A 12,254-nucleotide genomic window follows, 5' to 3' on the forward strand; every position below is an offset into this window, starting at 1 on the left:
GCTTCAGTGTAAGGATTCCGCTCCTGGGTTTGGCTTGAACTCATCCTTACAGAGCTATTCAGGTTCCAGACAAGCCCTCCCTAAACCTGCAATCAGGTATCACCTGCCTCCTGCTCCCTCCTGTGCAGCTCTAACCTGATTGGCTTCTTGTGCTATTTAGCAGCTGCCTTTCTTCCAGGAAGTTGCTGGACACAGAGTTTGCAATTCTTGCTGCAAGTAACAGTGCTTGCCACAAACTTCTCTGTTTGGCCTCCTTGTGCCTTCGCCCTGTTCTCCCTCAGCCTTCCTGTGTTCTCGTGCTGAAGCGCTAGAATCCGAAGTGCTGTGGCTTCTGGTTCTTAGCCTCCTTCAAACGGAGATTGCTCCTGTGCTGAAGCCCCTGTGCTGAAGCTTCGTGTTCCTGTGTCTCCACTCCAAGTTCCTGTTTCTACGCTGAAGCGGCTCCGCTCCAAGTTCCTGTTTTCTATGGTGAATCAGCTCCGCTAAAGCGCCACATGCCTGCCTCCCCGTTGCCGACCCTCGCTTGTATCCTTGACCACCGCTCCTGTGCCGCCTGCTTTGACACCAGCCTGGATAACGTTTATGCTGCTTTCTCCTATCCTGACTTTGGCTACGCACGACTACGGACTACGCAACCCGGACACGGCTTTGTGGTCTAAGGTCAGTGTTATCACATCCCCAACTCAGCCCCGCAGTCCGGCCCTGATTTGTGGCGAGCACGTTTGTTACATTCAGTTCATTGAGGTTTGTGGGCATTTGTTTATGCACAGCTCTCTTAAGGTCCAGCCACAGCATTTAAATCGGGTTGAGGTCTGGACTTTGACTGGGCCATTGCAACACCTTGATTCTTTTCTTTTTCAGCCATTCTGTTGTAGATTTGCTGGTGTGCTTGGGATCATTGTCCTGTTGCATGACCCAATTTCGGCCAAGCTTTAGCTGTCGGACAGATGGCCTCACATTTGACTCTAGAATACTTTGGTATACAGAGGAGTTCAGGGTCGACTCAATGACTGCAAGGTTCCAAGGTCCTGTGGCTGCAAAACAAGCCCAAATCATCATCCCTCCACCACTGTGCTTGACAGTTGGTATGAGGTGTTTGTGCTGATATGCTGTGTTTGGTTTTCGCCAAACGTGATGCTGTGCATTATGGCCAAACATCTCCACTTTGGTCTTGTCTGTCCAATGGACATTGTTCCAGAAGTCTTGTGGTTTGTTCAGATGCAACTTTGCAAACCTAAGCCGTGCTGCCATGTTCTTTTTAGAGAGAAGAGGCTTTCTCCTGGCAACCCTTCCAAACAAACCATACTTGTTCAGTCTTTTTCTAATTGTACTGTCACGAACTTTAACATTTAACATGCTAACTGAGGCCTGTAGAGTCTGAGATGTAACTCTTGGGTTTTTTGCAATTTCTCTGAGCATTGTACGGTTGTAAGGAATCGGGGGCCACGTCCCTTGCGGCGTGACCCCTCCTTACCCACTACCAGTACTGCAGCGGCTGCTGCCCCTGCCCCCCGTCGCTACCCATGCCGCCGCCCAGTGCATACCTTGAACTCTGCCGTCGCCATCTTGGATTCTGGCACTGGTGTTACAGACCCTCAGCTGGGCTCTACTATTTCCTGGTCTCTCAGCCACTCACGAGCAGCTCCTCGACACGCCTCCGCCATGCCCCTCGTCCGGATTGGTCACTGTCGCTTTAAATATCCGGCTGTGACTTCACTTCCTTGCTCTGCATAGCTACTTGCTTCCTGTGTAGCCTGGAAACTGTGTCGTGCTCCTGTTTGTCTTTACTCCTACAGATTTGAACCGGCTTGTCTGACTTACCCCTCTGGCTCCCGACTTCAGCTTACCCATCACGATTCTTACCTCTCAGACCCTTGGACACGGAAACGGATTTAAACTACGGAACTCTCTATACTCCTGAACTCGGCAAGTACAACGACTATTCTAAATATTAACCCAGGCCTGGCCACGCTACAACCACATCCCGGACCCGCTCCCTCTGCTGTCGGTGTGTATATTCAACATCCCACCTCAGTACAGGGGACTGGCCTGGTCTATGGGCTGCACAGCGTGACATTATGCAGAGCCCAACAGAAATGACTGAGGTGGGCCAACTAATCAGGGGACTTGCGCAATGCATTGGTACTTTGGGAACTCAGATCACAAGCCTGGTACAACAGCTTTCCCAGCTTTCACTACAGCCTATTCCGGCCCCAGCCGCGCAGGGTGGCGACCGGCAATCAGAACTCAGGATTCCTACGCCTAAAGCATATGCGGGTGACCCTCTAGCCTGTCGTGGTTTTTTGAATCAATGTGAAATACAATTTGAGATTTCTCCCAGCCTGTTCCCCACCGGACGCACCAAGGTAGCCTATGTTTACTCTCTTTTAACAGGGGACGCCTTGGCGTGGGCCTCTCCCATCTGGGAGTTGCGTGCGGAAACCACCCAGGATTACCAGCTCTTCCGCCAAGAATTCCAGCAGGTATTTGATATTCCCGCCCGCAGTGATACTGCCGCTGCTTCTCTTGTTCAATTGTCTCAAGGTCGTAGGTCCGTAGCCAAATATGCATTGGAATTCCGGACTGTCGCGGCGGAGACGCATTGGAACCAAGAAGCCCTTATTGCTGTGTTTTGGCAAGGTTTGTCCGACTCTATAAAGGATGAACTTGCAGTTCAGCCCAGGCCCCAGGAATTGGAGGAATTGATCGCACAATGCATACGAGTGGATCAGCGCCTTCAACAGCGCCGTCATGAACGCCAGCGTCCCAGAATTTTCTCTTCTGACCCTATTCTCCCCAGATCCTTCCCAGCTATTCGTCCTGTTCTAGACACTGTGGAACCCATGCAGATTGCCAGTCAAGAGTTCCGTAATACCGACAGGACTGCCGATAGAACTCCTGACCGGACTGCCGAAAGGGCTCGTCGCCGGAATGAGGGCCTTTGCTACTATTGTGGATCTCCTGAACATACGGTACGTTTTTGTCCTTTAAGGCCCAAAGAACAAACACGACCAATGGGGCAAGAGGGACTCATTTTGGGGTCAATATCTTCTCACCCTATCTCTGAAGAGGAACTCCCTAAGAGAATTATGCTTCCAGTCTCGCTTGAGGGTCCGAATTTTCGCGTAACCACAGCCGCTTTTCTTGATTCAGGATCCGGTGGTAACTTTGTGGATCAAGATTTTGCTACTCTTAACAAGATTCCGCTCATCGCTAAGAAATCACCGATTGGCCTCGAGGCTATTGATGGTCGCCCTTTGCAACCTGCCTTCATCACGTTAGAGACTCTTCCTCTCACCCTTTCTGCCGGTACTCATACCGAAATCATATCCTTTGACGTGATGCACTCTCCTGCCGTTTCAGTTATCCTAGGATTACCCTGGATACAGCAGCACAACCCACGCATTGATTGGAGGGATGGCAAGACAATTCAGTGGGAGCAAGAGTCAGACGCCTCACCATTGCCGGTCATTTCTCCTACCACAGTCCTCGCGGGAGTGGAAACGCCCCCGGCTAATGATTCTACTCTTCCTGAAGCATATGCGGATTTCATCGACGTGTTTAGCAAGACACAATCGGAGGTTCTACCTCCTCACAGACCTTATGATTGCCCCATTAATCTGGTTCCCGGCGCTGTTCTTCCAAAATGTAAGTCCTACCCCTTGTCTCTCCCTGAAACTGAAGCCATGGCAGCATACATCAAAGAAAACCTTGAAAAAGGATTCATCCGTAATTCTTCGTCCCCCGCTGGTGCCGGTTTCTTTTTTGTCAAAAAGAAAGATGGATCCCTGAGACCATGCATTGATTACCGAGGGCTCAATCTCATCACAGTCAAGAATCGATACCCCCTTCCGCTGATCTCCGAACTTTTTGATAGGCTTCAAGGAGCAAAAAAAATTTCCAAGCTAGACCTCCGAGGAGCTTACAATCTTGTTCGCATCCGAGAAGGCGATGAAAGGAAGACTGCCTTCAATACCAGAAGCGGCCACTACGAGTATCTTGTAATGCCCTTCGGCTTATGCAATGCTCCTGCTGTTTTTCAGGATTTCATGAATGATGTCTTCCGTGATGTTCTCAATTCTTTCGTAATCGTCTATCTGGACGATATCCTAATTTTTTCTAAAAATCTTCAAGATCATGTCCAGCATACCAGGCTCATTCTCGCTCGCCTTCGTGTCAATAATCTCTACGCTAAGCTCGAGAAATGTCTTTTTCATCAAACCTCTACTGCCTTCTTAGGCTATATAATTTCTGATAAAGGTTTTTCAATGGACCCTGAAAAACTTAAGGCTGTTTTGGATTGGCCTCAGCCCAACTCTCTCAAAGCCATCCAGCGTTTTTTGGGCTTCTCCAATTACTATAGGAAATTCATCCGAAATTTTTCCACCACTGTGGCTCCCATTACGGCCCTTACCAAGAAGGGAGCTGACCCGTCTGTATGGCCTCCGCAGGCCGTCTCGTCCTTCGAAACCCTGAAACAAGCTTTCGTCTCGGCACCCATCCTGCGACATCCCGATGTTAGTCTTCCTTTTACTTTTGAAGTTGATGCGTCTGATTGTGGTGCAGGCGCCATCCTGTCCCAGAGATTCTTCCCTCAAGATAAGCTTCATCCATGCGGTTTTTTTTCAAAGAAGTTTTCGCCCGCTGAAAAGAACTATGATGTTGGCAATAGAGAGCTCTTGGCTATCAAGATGGCCTTACAGGAATGGCGACAACTCCTGGAAGGTTCCCGCGAACCTATTTCTATATTGACTGACCATAAAAACCTTCTGTATATCGAAAATGCACGTCGTCTGTGGTCTCGTCAAGCTCGCTGGGCACTATTTTTCTCAAGATTTAATTATACTCTGTCCTATATTCCTGGTTCTAAAAACACAAAAGCTGATGCCTTGTCCCGACAATTTTCTCCGTAGGAAAGATCCGAAGAAACCCCTGAAACTATCGTACCCTCTAAGTTTATAATTTCCGCCAACTCATTTGACATTCTCGAAAAGATCGTTGAAGCTCAAACACAAATTCCGAGTGGTCTAGAGGTACCGGAGGGAACTCTTTATGCCGCACCCAGGTTTCATCAAAAGATGTTAGAATGGGGTCACTCTGTCCGTTCAGCCGGCCATCCCGGTTTCAAAAGAACTTTGGATCTTATCAAACGTACTTTTTGGTGGCCTAAGATGGCAAAGATGGTTCATGAATTTACTAGTGCTTGTCCAGTATGCGCACAAAACAAGACTCTTCATCAAAGACCCTCAGGCTTGCTCATGCCCTTGCCAGTACCCGAACGTCCATGGTCACATATTTCAATGGATTTCATTGTGGATCTACCCCCTTCCAGAGGGATGAATACCATTTTGGTCATCGTTGACCGTTTTTCAAAACAGGCCCACTTTGTTCCACTCAAAGGACTTCCCTCCTCGCCCACCCTAGCTGATATCTTCACCAAGGAGGTGTTTCGCATCCATGGGATACCTACATCCATAGTCTCGGACCGAGGCACACAATTTATATCGAAATTTTGGCGGGCTTTCTCCAAGAGGCTTGGCATGGCGCTATCCTTCTCATCAGGTTATCACCCCCAAACTAATGGGCAAACAGAAAGACTTAATCAAACGCTGGAACAATACCTGCGGTGTTTTATTTCCGAGTCCCAGGATAATTGGGTTGACCTGCTACCTTGGGCAGAATTTGCAACCAATTCACTTCGTAATGAATCCACGCATGAAACCCCGTTCTTCGTGAATTATGGTTTCCACCCAAGTCGACTGCCAATCTCAAACATTCCGATAGGAGTGCCGGCGGCTGATGAACGGGTAACTACTCTTCAGAAGTCATGGATCAAGATTCAGTCCGCGCTTTTAAGCGCCGCTCAGAAATTCAAGTCTCAGGCAGACCACCGTCGTCAACAGGCCCCTAATTACAAGCCAGGGGACCGAGTTTGGCTTTCGTCTAAAAATATCAAGTTGAAGTCTCCGACCGCGAAATTAGTACCTCGATTCTTAGGGCCTTTTCTGATCCAGGAACAAATCAATCCTGTGGCATTTCGTCTGCAACTTCCGTCTTCCATGAGGATTCCAAACGTATTCCATGTTTCCCTGCTCAAGCCATTCGTCTAGAGCAAACGGTTCCCTGCTAATACCCAAAGACCCAAACCAGTCACGGTCCAAGGACAACCTGAATTCGAAATCCAGACAATCATGGATTCTCGTGTATCCAGAGGAAAGATACAATTCCTTGTTCACTGGAAGGGTTATGGTCCAGAGGAACGCTCTTGGGTACCCAAGGAGGACATCCATGCTCCAGTTCTCTTGGACCGCTTCCACAAGAAATTTCCGCAGAAACCTTGGATGGATCGTCCTGAGGTCGATCCTGAAGGGGGGGGTACTGTAAGGAATCGGGGGCCACGTCCCTTGCGGCGTGACCCCTCCTTACCCACTACCAGTACTGCAGCGGCTGCTGCCCCTGCCCCCCGTCGCTACCCATGCCGCCGCCCAGTGCATACCTTGAACTCTGCCGTCGCCATCTTGGATTCTGGCACTGGTGTTACAGACCCTCAGCTGGGCTCTACTATTTCCTGGTCTCTCAGCCACTCACGAGCAGCTCCTCGACACGCCTCCGCCATGCCCCTCGTCCGGATTGGTCACTGTCGCTTTAAATATCCGGCTGTGACTTCACTTCCTTGCTCTGCATAGCTACTTGCTTCCTGTGTAGCCTGGAAACTGTGTCGTGCTCCTGTTTGTCTTTTCTCCTACAGATTTGAACCGGCTTGTCTGACTTAGCCCTCTGGCTCCCGACTTCAGCTTACCCATCACGATTCTTACCTCTCAGACCCTTGGACACGGAAACGGATTTAAACTACGGAACTCTCTATACTCCTGAACTCGGCAAGTACAATGACTATTCTAAATCTTAACCCAGGCCTGGCCACGCTACAACCACATCCCGGACCCGCTCCCTCTGCTGTCGGTGTGTATATTCAACATCCCACCTCAGTACAGGGGACTGGCCTGGTCTATGGGCTGCACAGCGTGACAACGGTCTGACCTTGGGGTGAATTTGCTGGGACGTCCACTCCTGGGAAGATTGTCAACTGTCTTGAATGTTTTCCACTTTTGAATAATCTTTCTCACTGTAGAATGATGGACTTTAACTTGTTTGGAAATGGCCTTATAGCCCTTCCCAGATTGATGGGCAGCAACAATTGCTTCTCTAAGATCATTGCTGATGTATTTCCTCCTTGGCATTGTGTTAACACACACCTGAATGCTCCAGACCAGCAAACTGCTAAAACTTCGGCTTTTATAGAGGTGGTCACACTTGCTGATGATCAATTAATCAAGGGCATTTGATTAGCAGCACCTGTCTACTACTTAGCATCTTAATTCCTATGGAAGCAGTAAGGGTGTACTTAGTTTTTCACACATGGCTTCTCCACTTTGGCTTTATTTTTGTTAAATAAACCATGACAAGGTGTAATATGTCATGTGTTGTTGTTCATCTGAGGATGTATTTACCTAATTTTATTACCTGCTAAGGAACAGATGATTGTTATTATGTCCTGATATGTAAAACCATGGAATTCAAAGAGGGTGTATATTCTTTTTCACATGACTGTATGTATATATACAGTATATATATATTATATAAATATATATATATGTAACATGGTTAGAATACTTCTGCCTGTCTCTGCCCCTATCACGTAGTGCCTTAGTAGTCGAGGCAAGGGGAGCGCAAACCAGCCGGGTATAACACCTTTATTCAGGCCTGATCACCTCCATCCTCGCCACAATTACCTTGATAAAGTGCCTCAGCATTAGTTTTTGGTTTGACATGGTGTAATATGTCATGTGTTGTTGTTCATCTGAGATTGTATTCACCTAATTTTAAGACCTGCTAAGGAACAGATGATTGTTATTATGTCCTGATATGTAAAACCATAGAATTCAAAGAGGGTGTACTTTCTTTTTCGCACAACTGTATATGCAAGAAGCATGGCTATCAAGTGCAATTACCCAAGCAAATGGGCAGGTTTGTATACAGTACATTTGCTTTTTTTGCTTTCAAGAAATCCTTTCCAACCTCATGAAAACAGAAATAGCAGTTTTCTTTTGGTTCATTTTATGTGCAATAGATCAGAAAAGCGGAGATTTCGTGAAGTTAGTTCTATTAAAGGCACAGTATATACAGAATATAACTCACCGGCATTGTGCTGCTGATCAGTGCTGCTTTGTGACATCCAATGTCCATGGTTTGGGGGAGATTCAGGGGTTGATTTTAAGGTCAACACCACAGAGGACTTGACATCAAACTTTAAAAAAAAAAAAAAATACAAACATTAAAATATTAGGAATGGTAAAAGTGCTAACAACCCAAAACGTGTTTAATATAAGCAGTAAGTAGAAAATCATTATATTAATTTATAATCTTTATTATTTCTCCTTGGGAATCCTCTCCTATGGATGTACTGTACTCCATAAATAGCAAGACTATTGTGTTTTCATCGAGAAAACGGAAGCAATTTGATACTTTCCCAGAAAACAAATAAATGCAGATATTTGTAGACAGGTAAAGCATACAAAGAAAGGAAATGTTAAAAGCATGATATATTCAAATTCACTATTACACCACTGAAATAGCATGTGCAATCACAAAAAAATTGTCATATCAACATGTTGCTTTTTTCATCCTAAATAAGTATTTAATCAGAAACTTATCAAAAATATAAGATATAACATAATATAAGAGACAGTCAGTGTTCAATGTGTGATGGTAGAAGGGTCTAACTATTACCCGTCTACAGTTCAATTTAATTTTTAAGGAACAAATACTGTATATTTTAAAACTGCTCTCACTTTCTGTTTGTAAAGCACATACTGCTCCGGCAGCTTTTATTCGAAGTAAGTGAAAAATAGGTAAAGAAATCCCCAGTACCGTGCTCACCTATGTGGTATTCCTTTTAGAGGTAGGTATATATTATATATCATAAGAAATAGAAAATTGTAGAAGCCGTCTTCTCAGACATAAGTGCCGTGTGTTCCATAGAGTTAACCCCTTCCTCTCTGAAACGGGCGGGACCTGTGTCTACCGGTAAGATCAGTGAAAAATATCTGATTACCTAAGAACAGTTTAATGTCCCCCTAGGAAGTGTATGGGTACAAGGAACATAAGCCCCAGAGCGCAGGTGAGCGGACTGGGGTACTCACGGTTAGAAGATATCGGCTATTCCTTTGGCGTGCATCACGCTGGTAGTAGACAAATAGAAAAATCCTGCGAGAGGTGAGCGGAGCACAGCAGAGCAAATGCAGGGGCTATACACCAAGGTAAATAAAAGTCCTTTATTGCATGATCGACATCATGGTAGTGGGTAAGTAAAAATCTCTCTGTTCCTGGAATGCCACGCTGTTCACACGGAGCATGCCGGGCTCCCAGCCAGGGTCATGCCCGGCTGACGCGCGGTTGATGTGTTTATTGATAATGGTTCGGATTTTAATAGGCTGCAATGCTTCGCGTGTCCGCCAGATGGCATAAATTCATGAATTGTAATGCGCCGAATCAGTAATGTGTCGGCTTGCAGGTGTTTCGTTTAAAAAAAGATATCGTACCACAGTGTGCTATTGTAACTTGGCCTTGGCCTTGAGACTGAAGGAAGAGGTTGCAAAAATGTATCAATTTAGGCTTTTCATATTAAAGAAAGACAAAGACCAGTTTCAGTTTGTGTTACACTATTCTCCAGAGACCCACCCGCCATGAGTGTTCAAGTGCAGCCTGCTTTCCAAAAACCTGACAGAAGTTACGCGTATTTGATATGGGCCGCGATTAATGCAACAGATGATAAGATGGCAACAATTGCTCAAATTTATCAGTATTTTATCGAAAACTATGACTTTTACAAATTTTCGCCAATTCCTCATACGTGGAAGCGTGCAATAAGGAAAAGGTTATGTAGTGACCCCTGTTTTCACCGTATTGAGCCCCAATTCGTTGGAGGGTATTGGTGTGTGTCACCGGATTTTTCCCGTATCTATGATCATGGAGGCGGCAAAAGGCAAAGGGTCGTGTTAACACCAACTAAGAAGCGACAGTCGCTGCCAAGCAATACACCAGCACCAGCACCAGCACCAGCACCGGCTTCCAATGACGGTCCCACTGTCAGTGACAACCCTGAGCCTGAGCCTGAGCTGGATTTGGCGTGCAGTTTTGATGAAGCTTGCATGTACCTAAGCGATTTCCAGCCTCACCTGCTGACTACAGGTGGACTAGTCCCGCTGTCAACTATCGACGTGGATGATGAAGAAAGCTGGACTGGCAGTGGACCGGCTCCGGCGCAAGCTGAATGGGAAATTCAATGGTGAGTACTGTCTTGTTGCCGTATTATTTTGGTGGGGCTGGCTGGGTACTTCTTTAGGGGGCTGACCATTACTGTACTGTACTGTACTGTACAATAAAACTTTTCTTTTTGTTTTTTCTCAGAAAAGAAAACGGATAATGGGGGGATTTCGATGGGTAATATTGTACTGTATGCTGATGTTTTCCAGCCGTACAGTATACTGTGTAATAAACCCGAATAAATAAAACTATGCATTTATTCTAAAGGTTCAGTATCGTGTCATTATTTGTCTTCCACAGTATACTGTACAGTGGTATACAGTGCCTAACATCTATGGGCAAAAAGAATTTTGTTCCTAGGTGCCCTAGAACAGAAGTTCCCACGCCAATTGCCCGTGAACTTGACCATGGCCCTAAGTAGTTCCCACGCCAATTGCGCGAATATAATGTAAAATAACCCATTCTGTGGGTCTGAGCGGGTTGAAATTTACCTGGTCCTCATGCGGGGGGACCCTTGCCATAGTGGCAAAATATCAGCCTTGCACGACCCCCGGAACCGGAGTTACCAAAAGACAGTTTAAAAGCACATTACCAATGTGGCTTTTTTTCTGCCATGCAAGTCAATGGCAGAAACCTGAACTTTAACATCACCCTGACTCTGTTCTGTTGCCACGAGAGGGTCGCAATTTGCCATGCAATCCTGCCGCAAATAGGACTACATGGTGACCGAATTTGAGCCCTCTAGCTCGAACCGAACCGGAGTTGTGGGTTCCAGGTTACTGCTCATTCTGACTTAGCCGGTTCAAAGCTTTCTCCGCCATTGCGCTCAATGGTAGGACCCTCCTCGCTGGCGTGACCCTTTCTCGTCGCCATTACTGCTCGGACCCTGTTGGGGTCAAGTGAGGGGGTTCCTAACATCTAGGGGCCAAATAAATGTTATTTCTAGGTGCCCTAAAACAGAAGTTCCCACGCCAATTGACCTAGTTCCCACGCCAATTGCCGTAGTTCCTACGCCAATTGCGCGACCAGCCAGTTAAAAAACAGTGCAGCAAGCCTCTACAGTACATTTGTTACACTGGCAAAGGAGCAAATGGAAACAATTTGAGGCAATTCAACTTATTCTTTTATTGGTGGAGTCAGTACAAAAACATTTATTTACGAATAATGTACAATGTTAAAACATTTAAAGTGCACAGCAATTCTAACCATCCATACACAATAATACATTTTGCAGCCTTTATTAAATTCTTCTGCCTGCCACAAAACATTTTTGGTGCATGGGGCACAGGGAGTTAAAGTGACTTGCTTTTTATGTGCTGTATTTGGGGGTTGTCTTTGGGGGTTTATTCATCCAATTATTATGATGAACTGCCTTTTGAAATTAAACTGCTGTTAACTATTTCAGCCACACACCTCCAGAGTTTTTAATACCTCCCTAGCCAAGCGTCAATCGGCTGAGTCACCCGAGCCTACAGTACCATCCCCCTCTCTCCACTGGGTCGTTCATCTGCTGCATATTGCCATTGTGTTCTTAATCCGCCCATAGCCGAGCTACAAACACTCAGCACGCCTGCTTCTAATCACACTATCCCCCTCCCCCAACCCTTAGAGGCCTGTTGTTTGAACGGTAATGCTTTGAAGAATCCCCTCTCGAATTTGAAATGTAAATCTGATGTGCAGAGCACTGTGAGAATTGAGAATACACTGAGACAGTATTTCATCAGGGTGTGAAAATATTTGTCAGTCACTATGGTTTACAGTCACATGTTTTTAATACAATACAGTACATTCTTTAATATCTTTAAAATAAAAATATATAAATCCTGTATATACTGTAAGTACATATAATGTAAAATAACCCGTTCTGTGGGTCTGAGCGGGTTGAAATTTACCTGGTCCCCATGCGGGAGGACCCTTGCCATAGTGGCAAA

General features: G+C 46.0%; 1 protein-coding gene across 7 annotated transcripts in view; it reads right to left on the reverse strand.

Annotated features, from left to right (window-relative positions):
• REPS2 (RALBP1 associated Eps domain containing 2) overlaps nt 1-12,254 on the reverse strand; it is a 425,141-nt gene that overhangs the window by 265,680 nt on the left and 147,207 nt on the right. For all 7 annotated transcript variants that reach the window (XM_075589809.1, XM_075589813.1, XM_075589812.1 and 4 more), the window contains one exon: nt 8,197-8,305. In XM_075589809.1, the coding sequence (XP_075445924.1) occupies nt 8,197-8,305 (109 nt within the window). The remainder of the gene's footprint in view (nt 1-8,196; nt 8,306-12,254) is intronic.

Source organism: Ascaphus truei, chromosome 3 (genome assembly GCF_040206685.1).
Source record: "Ascaphus truei isolate aAscTru1 chromosome 3, aAscTru1.hap1, whole genome shotgun sequence".
Lineage (NCBI taxonomy): Eukaryota > Metazoa > Chordata > Amphibia > Anura > Ascaphidae > Ascaphus > Ascaphus truei.